Source organism: Oncorhynchus mykiss, chromosome 13 (genome assembly GCF_057628025.1).
Source record: "Oncorhynchus mykiss isolate SJ-2025 chromosome 13, ASM5762802v1, whole genome shotgun sequence".
Taxonomy (NCBI): domain Eukaryota; kingdom Metazoa; phylum Chordata; class Actinopteri; order Salmoniformes; family Salmonidae; genus Oncorhynchus; species Oncorhynchus mykiss.
In genome coordinates, this window is record NC_143034.1 from 62,687,966 (window position 1) to 62,712,319 (window position 24,354).

General features: G+C 43.2%; 1 protein-coding gene and 1 pseudogene across 1 annotated transcript; one reads left to right on the forward strand and one right to left on the reverse strand.

Annotated features, from left to right (window-relative positions):
- Positions 1-1,859: 1,859 nt before the first annotated feature.
- Positions 1,860-19,896, reverse strand: LOC110486787 (cytochrome b-c1 complex subunit 2, mitochondrial). Its single transcript, XM_090197081.1, has 14 exons — positions 19,560-19,896; positions 14,739-14,831; positions 12,973-13,122; positions 12,761-12,825; positions 11,786-11,842; positions 8,804-8,928; positions 8,468-8,565; positions 8,309-8,366; positions 6,106-6,201; positions 5,751-5,950; positions 5,437-5,517; positions 5,262-5,338; positions 4,928-5,081; positions 1,860-2,210 (listed from the first exon to the last, which is right to left on the reverse strand). Exons 1-14 carry the CDS (start codon positions 19,590-19,592, stop codon positions 2,127-2,129), a joined length of 1,371 nt encoding a protein of 456 aa, XP_090053207.1. The 5' UTR covers positions 19,593-19,896; the 3' UTR covers positions 1,860-2,126.
- A 2,630-nt stretch (positions 19,897-22,526) lies between these two features.
- LOC110515633 (NHP2-like protein 1 pseudogene) lies at positions 22,527-24,118 on the forward strand (annotated as a pseudogene).
- Positions 24,119-24,354: the final 236 nt, after the last annotated feature.

The following is a 24,354-nucleotide window of genomic DNA, read 5'->3' on the forward strand; positions in this document are numbered from 1 at the left end:
CATCCTGTCTCCCTGTAGTGCTGTCTTAGGCGTCTCACAGTACGGACATTGCAATTTATTGCCCTGGCCACATCTGCAGTCCTCATGCCTCCTTGCAGCATGCCTATGCCACATTCACGCAGATGAGCAGGGACCCTGGGAATCTTTCTTTTGGTGTTTTTCAGAGTCAGGAGAAAGGCCTCTTTAGTGTCCTAAGTTTTCATAACTGGGACCTTAATTGCCTCCCGTTCATTCCGCAGGTGCATGGTCATTAATTGTTTTTGGTTCATTGAACAAGCATAGGAAACAGTGTTTAAACCCTTTACAATGAAGATCTGTGAAGTTATTTGGATTTTTATGAATTATCTTTGAAAGACAGGGTCCTGAAAAAGGGACGTTTCTTTTTTTCCGAGTTTGTATTGCTTGCCTGTATGATCTAAGCTTTTACAGAACAACCCGAAATTGACACTAGAATATGCAGGAGACCCAACTTGGAAAAATTATATCCTGTGTGCTCATATTCACTCAATTGTAGGTCCCACTGGCTGACCAGGCAGAATGACATGAACACACATTCTAATGGTGGAAGAGGTCCTTAGCTGACAGTGTTATATGTTAAAATGTATTCATGTTTAAGGACTCTTGGAAGGTTAGTCCAAATGAGGACTAAAAGAGATCCTAGTAAAATGTATACCCATTTGAAGAGAAAAAAAGTTCTTAATTTGTTTAATAAGATTAGATTTTCTCAGAAGACCCCACACTATAGCCTTCATGGCATTTATGGCACATGAGGTATATTATTGCATTTCCCTGTTACCACACAGTCAGTCAATCACTGATTCAAGCACCACTCCACCACCTCCAATGGGCAATACATGTTAAACCTAAATAGACCCACATGGATATGTAGCTTTATTATTCACTACGTTCCTTGAATACATGAGTCACTGACACCCAGTTGATATGTGTTGATTTGTAATGTTTAGTCATCAAGGCCTTTTTTGCCCCTCTCTCTCTCGTCATAGTGGTTATTCTTAATAGCTGCTTTTGCTGTGCCATATTTTTGATAACGTGTTTGACCAAACTCCAGATCGATAAATATTCTTAACAAAAATATAAACATGCAACAATTTCAAAATGTTTACTTAGTTACAGTTCATAGAAGGAAATCAGTCAACTTAAATAAATTGACCCCCCAAACGATCCTACAGGTGAAGAAGCCGGATGTGGAAGTCCTGGCCTGACATGGTTACATGTGGTCTGCGGTTGAAAGGCTGGTTGGACAACTGCCAAATTCTTTAAAACGGAGGTGGCTTATGGTAGAGAAATTAACATTAAATTATCTGGCAACAGCTCTGTTGGACATACCTGCAGTCAGCATGCCAATTGCACGCTCCCTCAACTTGAGACATCTGTGGCATTGTGGTGTGTGACAAAACTGCACATTTTAGTGTGGACTTACTGCCCCCAGCAGAAGGTGCACCTGTGTAATGATCATGCTATTTAATCAGCTTCTTGATATGCCACACCTGTCAGGTGGATGAATTATCTTAGCAAATGATAAATGCTCACTACCAGGGATGTAAACAAAATTGTGTGCACAATTTGAGAGAAATAAGCTTTTTGTGCATATGGAACATTTCTGGGATCTTTTATTTTAGCTCATGAAACATGTTGCGTTTATATTTTTGATATAAACAATACCCCCACAATTTTCCCCTCATTCTAACATACTTGGCTGCTACACTAGATGCAACGTTTTTGCTGATGTAGCAGCGCCAACAGATTTTCAAGGCTCTTAGTCTCCCCCTGCAGCAGCTGGGCGGAATAACAAAGATATCATTACTCACATTCATCTTGGTGATCAAATCAGACTGCCATTACTGTAGATAGGCCATTTAATGAATTTACATCAAATATACAGAGAAATTGACAACAAAAAGCATAATTATTCCTGATACCTGTGTACAATTATTGTAGAACAAACTTTAACATGATTTGTTAACAAAAGATTATCGTTTGCTGTGAGATGAAGTCATGGGCTTCATATCAGAACCAGGTTCCTTTTTCTGGAGTAAGCAGCCAGGCACAACCTGCCCAGGTTAAAATGTTAAATAACTGTTTCATTGTTTATGGTTTATTTCTTTTCACAATTCATCCACGAAGGGTGTGTTGGCGAGGTGTCCGCTAGCTGCCATCGATTTCTTGCCGTCCACAAACTTTCTCGCAGCCTGGAAAAACAAAATACACTTATCACATTGTCCCTTATTCCCCTTGTGTCCCCAGCTGATCTGCTATAAATAAACGTAAATGTAGGATGCACACAGAAATCAGTCTTCAAAAATGTTATTCAGTTATTTTTTCCCCTTTATTTTTTACTTGGAGAATGGCATTCCGATCACTTTACCCAAACATTATATGGAGGTATAGTTTGGAAGATAGACATGGAGGGAAAGGAAGGATTTAGGGGCACATACAGACAGCAACCCCCATAGCCAAGGGGCAATATATTCACCATAAATATTCACAGGCATACAAGGAGTGTACAAAACATTAGGAACGACTGTTCTTTCCATGATAGACTGAGCAGGTGAAAGCAATGATCACTTATTTATGTCACCTGTTAAATCCACTTCAATCAGTGTATATGAAGGAAAGGAGACAGGTTAAAGAAGGATTTTTAAGCCTTGAGACATGGATTGTGTATGCATGCCATTCAGAGGGTGAATGGGCAAGACAAAATATTTAAGAGCCTTTGAGCAGGATATGGTAGTAGGTGCCAGGCTCACCAATTTAAGTGTCAAGAACTGAAACGCTGCTGTGTTTTTCACACTCAACAGTTTCATGTGTATCAAGAATGGTCCACCACCCAAAGGACATCCAGCCAACTGACACAACTCTGGGAAGCATTGGAGTCAACATGGGCCAGCATCCCTGTGGAACGCTTGACACCTAGTGGAGTCCATGCCCGATGAATTGAAGCTGTTCTGAGGGCAAAGGGGGTGCAACTCAATATTAGGAAGGTGTTCCTAATGTTTTACACACACACACCTTAGCAAAATACATTAAAACTCAGTTTTTCACAATTACTGACATATAATCCTAGTAAAAATTCCCTGTTTTAGGTCAGTTAGGATCACCACTATTTTAAGAATGTGAAATGTCAGAATAATAGTAGAGAGAATTATTTAAGCTGTTATTTCTTTCATCACATTCCCAGTGGGTCAGAAGTTTACATAGACTCAATTAGTATTTGGTAGTATTGCCTTTAAAATTGTTTAACTTTGGTCAAACATTTCAGGTAGCCTTCCACAAGCTTCCCACAATAAGTTGGGTGAATTTTGGCCCATTCCTCCTGACAGAGCTGATGTAACCGAGTCAGGTTTGTAGACCAGCTCGCTAGCACACGCTTTTTCAGTTCTGCACACAAATGTTCTATAGGATTGAGGTCAGGGCTTTGTGATGGCCATTCCAATACCTTGACTTGGTTGTCCGTAAGCCATTTAGCCACAACTTTGGAAGTATGCTTGGGGTCATTGTCCATTCTGAAGACCAATTTGCAACAAAGCTTTAACTTCCTGACTGATGTCTTGAGATGTTGCTTCAATATATCCACATAATTATCCATCCTCATGATGCCATCTATTTTGCGAAGAGCACCAGTCCCTCCTGAAGCAAAGCACCCCCACAAAATAATGCTGCCACCCCCGTGTTTCACGGTTGGGATGGTGTTCTTCGGCTTGCAAGCCTTCCCCTTTATCCTCCAAACATAACGATGGTCATTATGGCCAAACAGTTCTATTTTTGTTTCATCAGACCAGAGGACATTTCTCCAAAAAGTATGATCTTTGTCCCCATGTGCAGTTGCAAACCGTAGTCTGGCTTTATGGCGGTTTTGGAGCAGTGGCTTCTTCCTTGCTGAGCGGCCTTTCGGGTTATGTCGATATAGGACTTGTTTTACTGTGGATATAGATATATTTGTATCCGTTTCCTCCAGCATCTTGACATGGTACTTTGCTGTTGTTCTGGGATTGATTTGCACTTTTTGCACCAAAGTATGTTCATCTCTAGGAGACAGAACGCGTCTCCTTCCTGAACGGTATGACGGCTGCGTGGTCCCATGGTGTTTATACTTGCGTACTATTGTTTGTACAGATGAACGTGGTACATTCAGGCGTTCGGAAATTACTCCCAATGATGAACCAGACTTGTGGAGGTCTACAATTTATTTTCTGAGGTCTTGGCTGATGTCTTGATTTTCCCATGATGTCAAGCAAAGAGGCACTGAGTTTGAAGGTAGGCCTTGAAATACATCCACAGGTACACCTCCAATTGACTCAAATGATGTCAATTAGCCTATCAGAAGCTTCTAAAGCCATGCCTTTGTCATGCACAAAGTAGATGTCCTAACCGATTTGCCAAAACTATAGTTTGTTGACAAGAAATTTGTGGAGTGGTTGAAAAACTAGTTAATGACTCCAACTTAAATGTATGAAAACTTCCGACTTCAACTGTGTGTGTGTGTGTGTGTGTGTGTGTGTGTGTGTGTATATATACACATATATACACACACACACACACACACACACACACACATTTATTATGTCTTAGCCATGAAGGTCAATAATGCAGTAGTAACATAAGAACCTGATATATGTTGATAAGTGACTGTCCCTAACAGTGCCTGTCCCTCTGTACAGGTGATCAAAGCTGCCATCACCCAGGTGACAGGGGTTGTGAAGGGAGGCATGTCCGAGGATGATGTCACCAGAGCAAAGTGAGTTCACTAAACAACTTGGCTCATTAAGTGGACATGAAACTTGGTGCTGTCTCTGTGGTTTTATTTAACCTTTAACCAAGCCAGTCAGTTAATAACAAATTCTTATTTACATTGATGGCCTATAATACCTTCTTGCCCTAGCAGTAGTGAATGTTGAAGTGTACTCACGTTGACGACGTCTGCGTGGCTGACAGAGTCGATGCTCTGGGTAACTGTCTCTGGTGAGTGGTAGGCTCCGCTGGACAGAGCCTGGGCCCCCATCTCTTCCAGCAGGCCCTCGGAACTCTCCATGGACATCAGGTACTCGGCTTTCAACTGCTTCCTACCAGGTAAGAGGGGGAAAGGGTCAAAGGTCAAATCAGGGCAAGAAGTTATTTTAGGCCATCAATGTAAATAAGAATTTGTTACTAACTGACTGGCTTGGTTAAAGGTTAAATAAAACCACAGAGACAGCACCAAGTTTCATGTCCACTTAATGAGCTAAGTTGTTTAGTGAACTCACTTTGCTCTGGTGACATCGTCCTCGGACACGCCTCCCTTCGCAACCCCTGTCACCTGGGCGATGGCAGCTTTGATCACCTGTACAGAGGGACAGTCACTGTTAGGGACAGTCACTTATCAACATATATCAGGTTCTAACACGTTCTTATGTCACTACTGCATTATAGTGTGCTCACCTCTCCTGCGGAGTCGGCTTGGGCGATGGAGTAGACTCCAAAGAGTCCAGAGTCAGCGTATGTGGCATTGAAGGCTGTGGCCTGAATAGGAGACAGAGAAATAAGCATTAGATTAACTTCTGTACACAAGATAGTCCAAGATCATTGTGCTTTCTAACCTCTAAACCTTTATTTTTCTCTGTGCGTAATTTAGACAATCATACAATGAAAGCTGAAATTCTACATAACTGGAGTCATGTTGAATATCGATTTATATTGTAGTGACCACAAACAACACAGGAATAACTGTAGCAACAAACAGGGAAGTTACTCACATCGAAGGGCTGTGTGGTTGCATTGGCGATGCCCTGGCTCAGTTTGCTAGTGACGTTGGAGCCTCTCTTTACGTGTGGCCCGGCTCCCAGAACCCTTTGCAGCACACTAAAGGCATTGGCCTCTGCTGATCCAGTCACACCGCCCTCGCTGGCGATCAGCGAGTGGACCAGACCGGCCCCGTTCTGCACCCGCAGCTCACCTGCAGGGACACACAGTCACACACGGTTAACCACCATCAGGGTACGAACACACAACCCATCTTGGCTCACACACTGGGGTTGACTGAATCAGTGGCCCAGACTAGAGCTCAGCAGTTAGGCGTGCATTGCTTCTAAGGCTCTCTATGGGTCTTACCTCCGCGGTATACAGCCTTGGCCCCAGCAACTCCAGCCCCACTGCGGACACTGAGAAACTGCTCTCCTACCTGCCTCAGCACTGAGTGATTCACACCTGGGGAGAGACGGCACAGACAGGGGTCATGTCACTGGAAGACACACCAGAGAGCCAGCAGGAGACACACACACAGGTGGACTGTCATCACATAGACATCACATGCCCTCAGTTCAGTGTTTCACACAGGGGTACATACTAGGGCCGGGAATTGCCAGGGACCTCACGATATTATCACCATACTTAGGTGCTGAAGCGATATGTAGTGTCGTTCTATATGTACTGCGATTCGATACTGTGATTTTATTTCGATTCAATATATATTTTGCTCACCATATGTCTGCTGCCGAGGGATGAGAGAGCCATGAGAAAATGACTTCATCAGTAAGGGAAATATACTATATGGCTAAAAGTATGTGGACACCCCTTCAACTTAGTGGATTCGGCTACTTCAGCCACACCCGTTGCTGACAGGTGTAAAAATTGAGCACACAGTCATGCAATCGCCATAGACAAACATTGGCAGTAGAATGGCCTGTACTGAAGAGCTCAGTGACTTTCAACGTGTCACTGTCATAGGACGCCACCTTTCCAACAAGTCAGTTTCTCAAATTTCTCAAATTAGAGCTACCCCAGTCAACTGTAAGTGCTGTTATTGTGAAGTGGAAATGTCTCGGAGCAACAACAGCTCAGCCGCGAAGTGGTAGGCCACACAAGTTCACGAAACGGGACTGCCGAGTGTCCTCGGGTTGTAACACTCACTACCGAGTTCCAAACTGCCTCTGGAAGCAACATCTACACAATAACTGCTCACCAGGAGCTTCATGAAATGGGTTTCCATGGCCAAGCAGCCTTACACAAGCTTAAGTTCATGCGTTGGCTGGAGTGGTGTAAAACTTGCCGCCATTGGACTCTGGAGCAATGGAAACGTGTTCTCTGGAGTGATGAATCGCGCTTCACCATATGGCAGTCCGACAGACGAATCTGGGTTTGGAGGATGCCAGGAGAACACTACCTGCCCCAATGCATAGTACCAACTGTAAAGTTTGGAGGAGGAATAATGGTCTGGGGCTGTTTTTCATGGTTTGGGCCCCTTAGTTCCAGTGAAGGGAAATCTTAACGCTACAGCATACATTCCAAACGATTCTGTGCTTCCAACTTTGTGGTAACAGTTTGGGGAAGGCCCTTTCCTGTTTTTGCATGACAATGCCAACATGCACAAAGCGAGATCCATAAAGAAATAGTTTGTTGAGATCGGTGCGGAAGAACTTGAATGGCCTACACAGAGCCCTGACCTCAACCCCATCGAACACATTTGGGATGACTTGGAACGCCAACTGCAAGTCAGGCCTAATCGCCCAACATCAGTGTCCGACCTCACTAATGCTCGTGGCTTAATGGAAGCAAGTCCCCGCAGCAATGTTTCAACATCTAGTGGAAAGCCTTCCCAGAAGAGTCGAGGCTGTTATAGCAGCAAAGGGGGGACCAACTCCATATTATTATGATTCTGGAATGAGATGTTCGACAGGTAGTGTAAGTGCTGAAAACAAATTGGCTCCCTATTTAAAAAGAAGATGGAGAACAAGTTGGGGCAAGTACCGCAAAATCAATATTGCGATATTATCAAAACTATACGATATCGTCAAAAATAATCTCAATATGTAACTAGCAATTTATTTCCTATCACTTGTACATACCAGAGAGCAGTCATGTCACACACAAAGTGTGTCATACTGGAGCAGAACAGCTGACCTCTACTCCACATATCTTTAGACAGCCTTTAACTCTAGGGTTTGGACGGAGGCCAAAGGAAATGTGATGTGTACACAGTACGTACACACACAGAAGGAGAGTGTGTTTACGTCAGCCTAATTCAAAGGATATGACCCTTATTGTGACCAAATCAATAGGGTTGTTCCGATTCCCTACCCTTCTTCCTGAAGTGTGCACTTGCTCAATATCCCCTCAAGGATTTAAAAGTAATACATTGGCTAGAGTGAGTTTCCACCATATTCCTTTTCAATCCATGAGGGGCTGCACACTTCAGGGAAAAGGTAGGGCAAGGAATCAGAACAGCCCCGGAGACATGCTGAAGGAGCTGCAACATGTTAAAAGGAGAACCCAGGGTGCCATTGGATCAAAAAGACTAACAGCCAGACACACTCACCTAGTCCTACAAGAGCCATTCTGGCACTGGTGAAATTGTTCTGGACAAAGGACTGCAGCTAAGGGGAATAAGGAAGTAGGAGAGAGTTTAAGAGAGAGCTAAGCTGTGACAAACACAAGGTAGCACTATAGTGAAAAACACAGCTATTAACAGTCTTACCTGTTCACCACTGACTTTGCCAACCATGTAGTCAGGACAGTACAGGGAGTTGGATAGAGCGTTTTTGTAAGCAGCTTCATGCAACTTCTCAATGACACCTTCAGAGAAATAAACCCCATAACAAAATACTTCAGTCAGTGTGTTGGCAAGGAGAACTAATAACAGGATGCTAGACAAATGACTATAGACCCAATTTTTTATTTTTTTTTATTTTAAATCGGCAGCATACAAATATATACTAAACCAAAATGCTACTGGTAATTGAATAAAACATTAATTCAACAAGGACCAATCGTGCTGAACAAGTAAAGTGAATAGAGGGGAAGTGTTGCTGACCTATCTGTGAACACTGGTGGGCCAGGGCCAGGTCTACCTTGACCCTGGAGGTCAGGTCGTCCACCTCCCATGGCCGGAACTCTGGGGTCATGGTCACGTTGATCAGGTACTCAATCACTGTGTCTCTGAGGAGAAGGATGGACGTTGGATGGGCAGACAAACATATGGACACACACAGACAATGCAACAGTCATAACTCTCAACATACAGTGGCAAGAAAAAGTATGTGAACCCTCTGGAAATACCTGGATTTCTGCATAAATTGGTCATCAAATTTGATCTGATCTTCATCTAAGTCACAACAATAGACAAACACAGTCTGCTTAAACTAATAACAAACCATTAGAAGTTTTCATGTCTTTATTGAACACACTGTGTAAACATTCACAGTGCAGGGTGGGAAAAGTATGTGAACCCTTGGATTTAATAACTGGTTGACCCTCCTTTGGCAGCAATAACCTCAAACAAACATTTTCTGTACAGTCGTGGCCAAAAGTTGAGAATGACACATGTATATTAATTTTAACAAAGTCTGCTGCCTCAGTTTGTATGATGGCAATTTGCATAAACTCCAGAATGTTATGAAGAGTGATCAGATGAATTGCAATTAATTGCAAAGTCTTTGCCATGCAAATTAACTGAATCCCCAAAAAACAATTTCCACTGCATTTCAGCCCTGCCACAAAAGGACCAGCTGACATGTCAGTGATTCTCTCGTTAACACAGGTGTGAGTGTTGACGAGGACAAGGCTGGAGATCACTCTGTCATGTTGATTGAGATTGAATAACAGACTGGAAGCTTCAAAAGGAGGGTGGTGCTTGGAATCATTTTTCTTCCTCTGTCAACCATGGTTACCTCCAAGGAAACACGTGCCGTCATCATAGCTTTGCACAAAAAGGTCTTCACGGCAAGGATATTGCAGCTAGTAAGATTGATCCGATAAATAGTTGATTTAGGTGCATCAAGAACTTCAAGGAGAGCGGTTCAATTGTTGTGAAGAATGCTTCAGGGCGCCCAAGAAAGTCCAGCAAGCGCCAGGACCGTCTCCTAAAGTTGATTCAGCTGTGGGATCAGGGCACCACCAGTACAGAGCTTGCTCAGGAATGGCAGCAGGCAGGTGTGAGTGCATCTGCACGCACAGTGAGGCAAAGACTTTTGGAGGATGGCCTGGTGTCAAGGGCAGCAAAGAAGCCACTTCTCTCCAGGAAAAACATCAGACTGACAGACTGATATTCTGCGAAAAGGTACAGGGATTGGACTGCTGAGGACTGGGGTCATTTTCTCTGATGAATCCCCTTTCCGATTGTTTGGGGCATCCGGAAAAAAGCTTGTCTGGAGAAGACAAGGCGAGCGCTACCATCAGTCCTGGGTCATGCCAACAGTAAAGCATCCTGAGACCATTCATGTGTGGGGTTGCTTTTCAGCCAAGGAAGTGGGCTCACTCACAATTTTGCCTCCCAACCATCCAGGAACAGTTTGGTGACGAACAGTTTGGTGCTCCATCCAGCATGATGGAGCACCTTGCCACAAGGCAAAAGTGATAACTAAGTGGCTCGGGGAACAACACATCAATATTTTGGGTCCATGGCCAGGAAACTCCCCAGACCTTAATCCCTCAAGAGGCGGGTGGACAAACAAAAACCCACAAATTCTGACAAAGTCCAAGCATTGATTATGCAAGAATGGGCTGCCTTTGTTGATTTACTTGTGTGTTTTGGGTCGTTGTCCTGTTGCGTCACCCAACTTCTGTTGAGCTTCAATTGGCTGACAGCCTAATCTCCTGCAAAATGTCTTGATAAACTTGGGAATTCATTTTTCCGTCGATTTTAGCAAGCTGTCCAGGCCCTGAGGCAGCAAAGCAGCCTCAAACCATGATGCTCCCTCCACCATACTTTACAGTTGGGATGAGGTTTTGGTGTTGGTGTGCTGTGACTTTTTTTCTCCAAAGTGTTGTGTGTTCCTTCCAAACAACTGTAGTTTCATCTGTCCACAGAATATTTTGCCAGTAGCGCTGTGGAACATCCAGGTGCACTTTTGCAAACTTCAGATGTGCAGCAGTGTTTTTTTGGACAGCAGTGGCTTCTTCCGTGGTGTCCTCCCATGAACACCATTCTTGTTTAGTGTTTTATGTATCATAGACTCAGAGATTCTGTAAGTCTTTAGCTGACACTCTAGGATTCTTCTTAATTAACCTCATTGAGCATTCTGCGCTGTGCTCTTGCAGTCATCTTTGCAGGACGGCCACTCCGAGGGAGAGTAACAACAGTGCTGAACTTTTATAGACAATTTGTCTTACCGTGGACTGATGAACATCAAGGCTTTTAGAGATACTTTTGTAACCCTTTCCAGCTTTATGTAAGTCTACCATTTTTCTGAGATCTCTTTTGTTCGAGGCATGGTTCACATCAGGTGATGCTTCTTGTGAATAGCAAACTCAAATTTTGTGAGTGGTTTTTATAGGGCAAGGTAGCTCTAACCAACATCTCCAATCTCATCTCATTGATTGGACTCCAGGTTAGCTGACTGCTGACTCCTATTAACTTTTGGAGAAGTCATTAACCTAGGGGTTCACATACTTTTTCCACCCTACACTGAATGTTTAATTTATGTATTCAATATAGACAAGAAAAATACAATAATTTGTGTGTTATTAGTTTAAGCACACTACGTTTGTCTATTGTTGTGACTTAGATGAAGATCAGATCAAATTTGATGACCAATTTATGCAGAAATCCAGGTAATTCCAAAGGATTCACATACTGTTTCTTGCCACTGTAGATGATGAATCAAGATGATCTCAAGTGGCCCTATGGGAAGCCTCTATGATAAATAGGTAAGAAACACAGGAGCTAATTACACCATGAATCAACCCTGTCCTCGCATACAACGTGTCCATAATTCAAGTTCTCATCCATCAATTCAACACCAAAGTAAACCCACACACTTTGAGGGAGTCTGGCTGCGGTAGTAAGGGTACTTACAAGTGGTCTCTCAAACACTCCACAGAGTAAACCATGGTCTCCCTCGATGACGTTACGCTGCGGACATACAGAAAACAGACATGTTAGCTACATCCTCCAGACTAGACTAGCTATGATGCACATTGCTTTGGAATGAGGTGAAAATAGGAACATTCTTGTGCTGTGTGTGCAGATTGGCATTTACTGGGATGATTCATGTACTGGAGGCAGCTCTACAGGGTGGTCACTAGCTGGCACAGCCACAATGTCATAAAATCTGATTTTAAACCTAAACTTAACCATACTGCTAACCTTAAATTGAGACAGAATTATTATTTTTTTTTCATAACTTTGTTTACGATATAGCCAATTTTGACTTTGCAGCTGGCCCATCTAGCGGAACACTTAGCTTTGCCCCCAGGACATGATTCATCCCAATAAATGTCAACCTGCATGTGACTCTGTGCTTCTCTCATCTTGTTCATTCTGCTCTATCCTAAAACGTGAGCCCCCTGTTGACTCGAGGGCAACTGTATGTGTGTGCATCTATAATATAGTGAAGCTATAGCTTGTGTGAGGTATGGGTGTTGAAGTTGGTGTTAACGTTTCACTGCCTCCTACATTTACGTTTATTTACGGCAAGTCAGGCGGGGACACAGGAGGAATAAGGGAAAAGGAGGGAAGGGGTACACAACACAAGTGTATAATATAATAATAATATTCCATTTAGCAGACGATTTTATCCAAAGCGACTTATAGTCATGCGTACATACATTTTACTTATGGTTGGCCCAGAGAATTGAACCCACAACCCTGGCGGTACAAGCACCATGCTCTACCAACTGAGCCATACAGGGTAACAGAGGGTATATTGTAGCATACACTCTGTATGTGGAGATAGGAAACAGTATAATGTATACTCTGCATGAGGACAAAAATGGGGTTAGGGGACAGGGAGGGAGGGGACATAGTGCTGTACTCTCCATACTCACTGACCTCAGACTACCCCCCACTGCCTCCACACCACGACAGATCCTGAACGCAGACGCTCCCTTAGTAGTCTGAAAACAACAACAGGGACAGTGTTCATTCATTAACTTAAGGACTTTAAAAAAAAAACAGTGTAGTTGTGATGGAAACTGCCCTTATTGTTGAAGTCATTCACAAGTCAAAGAGATCAATCCATTCATAAAACCACTGGGACTTACCAGATTGGCTGCCAACCGCAGGACATGACTGACTCCCTGGTTCTCCACAGTCTCATAACGAGTGCCTGCTTTAACAAACACACCCACACTGGACACGGGAGAGTAGTTCTCCAATGACGCAATCACTAGACCGTTGGGCAGCTTGGACACCTAATAGAGAATACAGGGAGGGAGAGTCATGATGTCACAGCTGGAACACACGTGAGACTGGCAGCATTGTTGTTTTGGAAACTGCAGAGTGAGTAAGAGAGTAAACATTCCATTCTGTTCAACTGAGGTAAAGTTCTTGTGATCAACTACACAACCAAAAGTTCATTTTCCAATATGGAGGGAAAAATATGTCTACACAGTAAGTAAAAGTGTGTGCATGGTAGTACCTAAAACAAGTCTACACATGAACATAATCACAACGCGGACGACACAACAGTGGTAGGCTTGATTACCAACAACGATGAGACGGCCTACAGGGAGGAGGTGAGGGCCCTCGGAGTGTGGTGTCAGGAAAACAACCTCACACTCAACGTCAACAAAACTAAGGAGATGATTGTGGACTTCAGGAAACAGCAAAGGGAACACCCCCCTATCCACATCGATGGAACAGTAGTGGAGAGGGTAGCAAGTTTTAAGTTCCTCGGCATACACATCACAGACAAACTGAATTGGTCCACTCACACAGACAGCATCGTGAAGAAGGCGCAGCAGCGCCTCTTCAACCTCAGGAGGCTGAAGAAATTCGGCTTGTCACCAAAAGCACTCACAAACTTCTACAGATGCACAATCGAGAGCATCCTGGCGGGCTGTATCACCGCCTGGTATGGCAACTGCACCGCCCTCAACCGTAAGGCTCTCCAGAGGGTAGTGAGGTCTGCACAACGCATCACCGGGGGCAAACTACCTGCCCTCCAGGACACCTACACCACCCGATGTCACAGGAAGGCCATAAAAATCATCAAGGACATCAACCACCCGAGCCACTGCCTGTTCACCCCGCTATCATCCAGAAGGCGAGGTCAGTACAGGTGCATCAAAGCTGGGACCGAGAGACTGAAAAACAGCTTCTATCTCAAGGCCATCAGACTGTTAAACAGCCACCACTAACATTGAGTGACTGCTGCCAACACACTGACACTGACTCAACTCCAGCCACTTTAATAATGGGAATTGATGGGAAATGATGTAAATATATCACTAGCCACTTTAAACAATGCTACCTTATATAAATGTTACTTACCCTACATTATTCATCTCATATGCATACGTATATACTGTACTCTATATCATCGACGGTATCCTTATGTAATACATGTATCACTAGCCACTTTATACTATACTATGCCACTTTGTTTACATACTCATCTCATTTGTACATACTGTACCCGATACCATCTACTGTATCTTGCCTATGCTGCTCTGTACCATCACTCATTCATATATCCTTATGTACATATTCTTTATCCCCTTACACTGTGTACAAGACAGTAGTTTTCGAATTGTTAGTTAGATTACTTGTTATTACTGCATTGTCGGAACTAGAAGCACAAGCATTTCGCTACACTCGCATTAACATCTGCTAACCATGTGTATGTGACAAATAAAATTTGATTTGATTTGACAATGCTTAGCCATAGAGTAGAGCACATCCTCATCCCTGACACGCCATGCAAGGACCCACCAAGAAAAACTCCACACCCCAGTTTGGGCTACAACTAGGGCCCAGAGTTTTTCCTGTGATCCCATGTGAAAACTTCTTGGCCTCTATGACATACCTGTACACTCTGGGGGGGCAGGGCCGCCCCAGCCTTCAGGCCAGCCAAGGGCTCAGTGAGGACATCACTCCTCCTGGCTGCATAGCATCGTATCTGGGGAGGGAAATGATAAAAGAAATCATGTCAACAAACACTCACCAGCACTTCCTCAGCTTGGGAATTACAATATGATACACTATTCAGTTCATGTGGAGGGATCTAGATTTCCTTCTGTCCTCAAATGACCCCAGTCAAATGACTTCTAATGACCATAATAACAGGTTTTGTTTAGGAGGATGTTTTGTGATATGAGCAGCTTCCTCTAGACCTAAAGATGGGAGATGAATTCTGAGCCTGGTCTAGACTAGAGCAGTGGGTATGCTTGATGATATTTAGTCCACTCTGAGGGTAGACTCACTGGGTGCCAGGCCAACCTGAAATGTGTAGTATGTTAAGCCGCCTTCTTATTTGTCCTTCCAAGAAGACACATCATACATTGGCTGTAGCACCTTGGTTAAGATGAGGGTGAGGTGTAGGGAAACTCAATTGGTAGTAAGGCTATATCCTAAAGACCTGATACGATCCAACCCCCAGTCAAACATCTAATGTCAGAAGAGATTATGGTGTCTGCTTGTACAGACAACTCTACAACAATATGAAAGAGAGAAATAGAAGCTACTCATTTTTTTTGCAGTCATACAGATAATTTTCCACATTAAAGCATTTCATGTTATTTCCACAGAAATGACCAAAACAGGTGTCTTCAACCTTTTCTGGCATGAGAGCTACATAAGTGTAATTGCCAGCTACTAATTTTTCTCTAGCATTCAAATAGGCCCACTTTTCTTCTCTTCTCCAGTTTCTTATTGAACTACTTACTCTTGTACACTATGTTTTCTGTTTTATTTTTCCTGGTTTTAGATGTTTAAGTTTCACTTTCAAAAGTATAATTGTTCATAGAAAAACAACGAAATTGGATGTTCTGAGTCCATGTCAACGGTTAAATCACATCAGAAAACATTTTTTTTAGGTATGTAAAAATGTATTTTTTTGTGTAATTCCCCTTAAATTGCGCATTTGGACATTTAATTGTGTATCTAGTGAGTGGGGAATGTGCTAGGACGGTGAGATGGCGGAAGCAGAAGTGTCGATTAAAGCGCGTCGAGTACAGTTAGCGTGAAAGATTAGTGGACAACAGTGAAGAATAGAACAAGAATGGAACAAAATGGGTTTAAGTTGTGGAAAATTAGTCTAATGTATCGTTCCTTGTTGGAGTACGTTTTTTGGATAAAGATGTTTATTTTGGAAACCCTTTTGAAGTCACGAGGATGGTGAAGGCGGCGTTGGGAAAAGTGGATGCAGTCAAAGTAACCAGAAGTGGTATGGTGTTGATATTATGGGTATCTAAAGAGCAAAAGGAGTGTGCATTGAGGCTCGCGAAAATAACGACGCATGAAGTGAACAGCTTTGATTTTCGGAGCAGGGCACCGGTAAAATGTTATTTCTGGCGTCCTATTGGACATTGATAATCATTATGTTAGGCCAAAAATTCCAGGAGTAGTTAATACGTCGCTAGACACATATGGAGAATGGGGAAAATGAACAGTTTCTGTATTATTGTTTAATTAGTGAATACCACCCTAAAATACGCCGTAACAGCGTTCGTCCAAAACCCGATGCAATGCAAGAGGTGTAAAAAGGTTGGCCATGTGTCAAGTCTTTGCAGAAGGAAGGAATATTATTGAAGAGTCTTAATGTAAAATGTTGTAACTGTGGTGGGGATCGTATTTCCGAATTCCCTGACTGCCCTGTTAGGGTGAAAGAGGTTGAGGTGTCAAAGATCAGGGATGTAGTCGGTAAAGAGCTTTGAAGGGGCAAGAGGCCACTGTTCTGAAGAAGATATGGAGGTGGATATGCCACAACCAGTTGCAAACGTTGAATACACTTATTGTGAAAAAGGTGTATTTTGTAGCATTTATAGCCACAGTTATTAATTGTAATGCACAAGTGTCCAAGAAGCTGGACATCATATCTGCAGCCGATAAGTTTTTGGGCCTCCAAGACTTAATGGCAGAAGCACTGCAAGGACTACTATCACCGGGATATGTCCCACCATCACAGGATCCTTCTGAGCCTGTGTAGGGGCCGGCTTAAAACAGAAAAGCTTTAGTTTAATTAACATTTCGTTAGATAGTTTGAATGCATTTTTTTTCAATGTATTTTTTACCCCATTTTTTTTCTCCTTCCTTTTTAGAGCCTTATTATCATCAACTTGTAGTGTAGGTGGCGGAATGCACATATAATTGATGCGAACGCCATTATACCAGAGAAGAAGCACCAAGTTTGCAGTTAACATTTAATTGATGTTTTGGGGAAACTGTCAACCCACAAAATGGTTATCATATCAACACATAGTGTGATGGATAAACACGCGCACCACACAGACAAATGCAATATTGCTGGAAATTAATAGGCAGATAGTGTTAGGTTTGGCTTTTTAAGCCAATAGTGGCTAACCAGGAGTTGGATCATGTCAATGTTGCGTTGATTAGATAGTAACTGGGAGCTTGCTGTGTCTGATACTTGATAAATTGCATGTATTTTCAGAATTGTTTGGCGAGCTTCTCGTAGGTGGGCTGCGAGCTAATCGACCTGTTGGAGACTTCTGACCTAAACTAATCTGGAACCTGATATCTGAAAAGCTAATAAACTCAGCAAAAAAAAGAAACGTCCCTTTTTCAGGACCCTGTCTTTCAAAGACAATTAGTAAAAATCCAAATAACATCACAGATCTTCATTGTAAAGGGTTTAAACACTGTTTCCCATGCTTGTTCAATGAACCATAAACAATTAGTGAACATGCGCCTGTGGAACGGTTGTTAAGACACTAACAGCTTACAGACGGTAGGCAATTAAGGTCACAGTTATGAAATCTTAGGACACTAAAGAGGCCTTTCTACTGATACTGGAAAAACAACAAAGATGTCCAGGGTCCCTGCTCATCTGTGTGAACGTGCCTAGGCATGCTGCAAGGAGGCCTGAGGACTGCAGATGTGGCCAGGGCAATAAATAGCCATGTCCGTACTGTGAGACGCATAAGACAGTGCTACAGAGAGACAGGATGGACAGCTGGTCGTCCTCACAGTGGCAGACCACGTGTAACACCTGCACAGGATCGGTACATACAAACATCACACCTGCGGGACAGGTACAGGATGGCAACAACAACTGCCCGAGTTACACCAGGAACGCACAATCCCTCCATCAGTGCTCAGACTGTCCGCAATAGGTTGAGAGAGGCTGGATTGAGGGCTTTTAGGCCTGTTGTAAGGCAGGTCCTCACCAGACATCACTGGCGACCACATCACTTATAGGCACAAACCTACCATCGCTGGACCAGACAGGACTGGCAAAAAGTTGCGGTTTTGTCTCACCGGGGTGATGGTCGGATCTGCGTTTATCGTCGAAGGAATGAGTGTTACGCCGAGGCGTGTACTCTGGAGTGGCATCGACTTGGAGGTGGAGGGTCCGTCATGGTCTGGGGCATTGTGTCACAGAATCATCGGGCTTGTTATTGCAGGCAATCTCACCACTGTGCATTACAGGGATGACATCCTCCTCCCTCATGTTATACCCTTCCTGCAGGCTCATCCTGACATGACCCTCCAGCATGACAATGCCACCAGCCATACTGCTTGTTCTGTGCATGATTTCCTGCAAGACAGGAATGTCAGTGTTCTGCCATGGCCAGCGAAGAGCCCGGATCTCAATCCCATTGAGCACGCCTGGGACCTGTTCGATCGGAGGTCGAGGGCGACATCTCACTGCAAGAACTGGCACCAGACATCACTGGCGACCACATCACTTATAGGCACAAACCTACCATCGCTGGTGTCTGGAACTTGTTCAGTTTGTGTCTGTTGTTGAATCTTGTTGTGTAAATTTGTATTAACATATGTTAAGTTTGCAGAAAATAAACAGTTGAAAGTGAGAGGACGTTTCTTTTTTTGCTGAGTTTGTCAGCTAAGCCTATCTGCAGACAGCTGAGCTAGACACCAAACACTTGGCTGCCACTGCGAATTCTGTCTGAGTAGTCTACATTAAAACATCTCAATACTGATGCTTTGGATGTCAAGCATTAGCAAGTAGCACTGGGAATTCTGCAGCACACTCCAGATATACTATAATACATTGTTCAAAAACAGGATAATATCGAAACATTAACTTGTCAAGCTTCCTAGAAATCAACAGTATACTAGATAATACGGGAGAAAGCCGGTGGCTTATTGTCAGACCTTCGTAGCTAAAACTGCCAGATACTTAATCCCATCACTACCAATCAACATTGCAATGAGGTTACTTGATCGGTGAATTGAGACATTGACTGCTCCATGGCATGTCACCTGGCTTGGATTGTCAGTGCGGGATTGATCTGAAAACCAGCAGAACCGCAATGACCTTCAGTGGGTTGAGCTGGATGGAACCATGGGGTACGTGACAGCTAGCTAGCAATACAGCCTGCCAGCGATTCGCCAGTAGAGAACATGCCATTGTAAAATGTAGTACATAGCCTCATTTGTAAGTAAGAATGGCTATTATAGGTTCATGAAACCGACTGGATACATTCTCGGTCAAGATTATAGAAGTAAGCGCGCCTAGCTAACTTTAACTACGGTAACCGACAGGCTAATTAACCATCCGTTTCCACTAGCCAACCTTGGCAACTTAGCCGGCGAGTCCGCGGGTGGGTTCCAATTGACTCCCCAACGGAAAGAATGCACGAAACCTCATGATACATCGTTATAAAATACACGTTTAATAGGATAGAGTAACGAGACTCACGGATAATTTATTTAGAGTTCGGATCCCTTTCATGACTCCCGTTTCTCTCCTTCAGCAGCAGTAAAATACAGATATGGACGCGCTGACGTCCTACCCAGAATGCACCGCTCTTCACAGCCAATCCAAAAATGGTAAAAAGATTCGTCAAGCTAATTAACTTTAAAGGGTCAATCGGTAGTTGAAACAATACTGTTTTGGTAAAAATCTGAGGGATGAGCCTGGAGAAATGTTACCACTTAAATGCATAGACAGAGCTATGGATGCAAGGACTGACCATCCATGATATCCAAGTTAAAGTTGTAACCATGGTTTGAGGCTATACAATGCAGAGGAGGCTGGTGGGAGGAGCGGGCTCATTGTAATGGATGGAATGGAATTAATGGAACGGAGTAAAACATGTGGTTTCCATGTGTTTGATACCGTTCCACGATTCCATTCCAGCCATTACAATGAGCCCATCATCCTATAGCTCCTTCCACCAGCCTCCACTGTTAGTGTTTGTTTACATTAACCTTGTTTACAACCAATGGAATAACACAAGCTAATATTTTGGGTTCTGATGAAGTATGACTAATGACATTGTGTACAATAGTTGTATCAATGGGTATATACCATTAATTTATAAGTGTAAAATGGATGTAGCAACTGCAGATTGCCCATTTAACAAGATTAACATTTTTCAGATTCAGAAATTGTATGGACAGGCTGAGTCGACTGTAATGCATTTTCATAACTTTGTAACTTTTGCCATAAGGGTATGTGTTAAATACACTACAATAAAACAAAACAGTTGTGGTGACTGAAGGAGAAACAGCTCAGCTGAAGAGAGGGCAGGTCTGGTGTGATCAACTGGGTTTGTCATCAAACCCACCACAAGAATGTCTTAGCCCACTGAGCTAAAGCCTATGCATTAGCTTGGCGAACAAGTCTTCTGCAAGGTTACTCACACAAGTGAGACTGACTGCAAATGGATTTGAACCCATCTGCGCAATACATGACTGGTATTCTATTCTAAAAGCCTAGGCGGTATTTAATAATGCAAGTCTTTGTGTCTTGCAGCCATCAGCTGTTGGATTTTGAAATTTGAGGTATGGGGATTCTTACTGACTTTAAAAAAACTATGTTCAGAATGTGCACTATCCCTAAATTCATTACAACAGCTGAGAGTTTCATATCTCGATAGAATACTATTTCTACAGCGTGATTAAAGTCCCTCCTCCCGGGTCACCAGTAGCTTCCACCATAAACAATCGGTACATAACTAATGCCGTGGAGAAAAAGAGAGGTGAATTTAAGTCAGCCTGGTTAAGTGGAAATGGTACATTGCTAATATTTATTGGTATCCAGGCTCAGCAAGGGAAGATTCTGCAAATGGAAAAGCTTAATGGGAAGAAGATTAAAATCCATGTACCTGGTGCTTATTCTAGGTTGAGGGGAGTCATCACTGGGGTCCCAATATATATGTCCACAGCACCTGAGATTAGTGCCACCTTAATTGGGGAGGACAGGCTCGTGGTAATGGCTGGAGCAGAATAAGTGGAATTTATCAAATACTTCAAACACATTATTTCCATGTGTTTGATGCCATTCCATTCGCTCCGTTCCAACCATTATTATGGGCCGTCATCCCTTCAGCAGCCTCCACTGGTCCACAGATGTGAAGGGAAGCAGAGTGATTAAGGATGCTGTTCTTGGGGTTGTACTCATCCTTCTTCCTCCAAACACAGCAAGTGGAGTTCAGACCAAAAAGCCCTATTTTTGTCTCATTAGACCACATGACCTTCTCCCATTCCTCCTCTGGATCATCCAGATGGTCATTGGCAAACTTCAGACGGGCCTGGACATGCGCTGGCTTGAGCAGGGGGACCTTGCGTGCGCTGCAGGATTTTAATCCATGACGGCATAGTGTGTTACTAATGGTTTTCTTTGAGACTGTGGTCCCAGCTCTCTTCAGGTCATTGACCAGGTCTTGCCGTGTAGTTCTGGGCTGATTCCTCACCTTCCTCATGATCATTGATGCCCAACGAGGTGAGATCTTGCATGGAGCCCCAGACCGAGGGTGATTGACCGTCATCTTGAACTTCTTCCATTTTCTAATAAACAGCTGTTGCCTTCTCATAAAGCTGCTTGCTTACTGTCCTGTAGCCCATCCCAGCCTTGAGCAGGTCTACAATTTTATCCCTGATGTCCTTACACAGCTCTCTGGTCTTGGCCATTGTGGAGAGGTTGGAGTCTGTTTGATTGAGTGTGTGGACAGGTGTCTTTTATACAGGTAACGAGTGGAGAACAGGAGGGCTTCTTAAAGAAAAACTAACAGGTCTGTGAGAGCCGAAATTCTTACTCGTTGGTAGGTGATCAAATACTTATGTCATGCAATAAAATGCAAATTAATTCCTTAAAAGTCAAACAATGTGATTTTCTGGATGTTTGTTTTAGATACCGTCTCTCACAGTTGAAGTGTACCTATGATAAAAATGACATACCTCTACATGCTTTGTAAGTAGGAAAACCTGCAAAATCGGCAGTGTATCAAATATTTGTTCTCCCCACTGTATATATATATATATCCTGTCACCATATATATATATATATATATATATATATATATATATATATACATATACATATACATATACATACATATATATACACATATATATACATATATATATATATATATATATCTCCATATGTAAATATGTTATTGGAACTGACCTTTTAAATATTTCCTGTATATTTCTCATTATTTTATTTCTAGTAATACATTGATTATTGCATTCTGGGGGTTTGAGTTTGTAAGAAAGGCATTTCACTGTGCATGTGAGGTTAGGAGCTAGACAGTAGCAAGTTAATGTGTTTGGGGGAAGACCAGCAATTCATCCAGACCAGTAATGCGATCGACATGCCTCTGAAATAGTACCACCTAACAGCTTCAGAATTGTCACTCTCTAACATCTGCTCGCCCTCTCTCCCCCAGCCACTAAAACACTTAACCGCGGTATTGCTGAGTTCATTGTGATGGCCGCAGACACAGAGACCCTGGAGATCATCCTCCACCTGCCACTGCTCTGCGAGGACAAGAACGTGCCCTATGTGTTTGTGCGCTCCAAGCAGGCCCTGGGACGCGCCTGTGGGGTCTCACGCCCAGTCATTGCCACTTCGGTCACCATCAAGGAGGGCTCGCAGCTCAAGCCCCAGATCCAGTCTACCCAGATGGCCATTGAGAGACTGCTGGTGTGAGAAGAGAGCTCGGGATGGGGGTTGTAGGGTTAATGGGACACCACCTGCTTTAGTCATTCAGATTTTTGTAAATGGGACAGACTATGATTTAATGTTGTCCTGCTTTGTTTCATGTCCTGTCAGACTTATGTACAGAAGATTCTATTTTGTAGGGCTATGTCAATTTTGAAATGTTGGGACAGAATAGGTATATCTGAAGCGTTGGAACAAAAATGGCTTAACTTGTTTTTAACATTACTATGTTGTAAATGTGGTAATTCTATATAGAGTATACGGGATGTCAAACCAAGCATAGTAGAATCATAGCAACTACACTTAGCTTTCCTTATGTTGACCTTTTTCCTTCATTTGGTGCAGTTAAAGGTGGACATGTTCATTCCAGTATTTGTAGTGTTTCATTTAGGAAACATTCCTAAATTGTTTTTAAATTATAATTTAATTATCACCTACACAGTGACTTGCCCAATGTATTTAATGTATAATTATGGAAGACCCTGTTCAAGTTTCAGCATTGTAATCAATGGAACCTCTATGGGCAGATGGATGCATGTATGACACTGGACACTTGGGTAAAAGCCATGTGGTAAAATGGGTTTAGATCCTGGCATCTATAGGGGGACAAGATTAGGTTGAGATCCTGGCATCTATAGGGGGACAAGATTAGGTAGAGATCCTGGCATCTATAGGGGGTACAAGATTAGGTTGAGATGTGTTGAGATCCTGGCATCTGTAGGGGGACAAGATTAGGTAGAGATCCTGGCATCTATAGGGGGACAAGATTAGGTAGAGATCCTGGCATCTATAGGGGGACAAGATTAGGTAGAGACGTGTTGAGATCCTGGCATCTGTAGGGGGACAAGATTAGGTAGAGATCCTGGCATCTAGGGGGACAAGATTAGGTTGAGATCCTGGCATCTATAGGGGGACAAGATTAGGTAGAGATCCTGGCATCTATAGGGGGACAAGATTAGGTAGAGATCCTGGCATCTATAGGGGGACAAGATTAGGTAGAGATCCTGGCATCTATAGGGGGACAAGATTAGGTTGAGATGTGTTGAGATCCTGGCATCTATAGGGGGACAAGATTAGGTAGAGATCCTGGCATCTATAGGGGGACAAGATTAGGTAGAGATCCTGGCATCTATAGGGGGACAAGATTAGGTAGAGATCCTGGCATCTATAGGGGGACAAGATTAGGTAGAGATCCTGGCATCTATAGGGGGACAAGATTAGGTAGAGACGTGTTGAGATCCTGGCATCTGTAGGGGGACAAGATTAGGTAGAGATCCTGGCATCTAGGGGGACAAGATTAGGTTGAGATCCTGGCATCTATAGGGGGACAAGATTAGGTAGAGATCCTGGCATCTATAGGGGGACAAGGTTAGGTAGAGATCCTGGCATCTATAGGGGGACAAGATTAGGTAGAGATCCTGGCATCTATAGGGGGACAAGATTAGGTAGAGATCCTGGCATCTATAGGGGGACAAGATTAGGTTGAGATGTGTTTAGATCCTGGTATCTGTAGGGGGACAAGATTAGGTAGAGATCCTGGCAT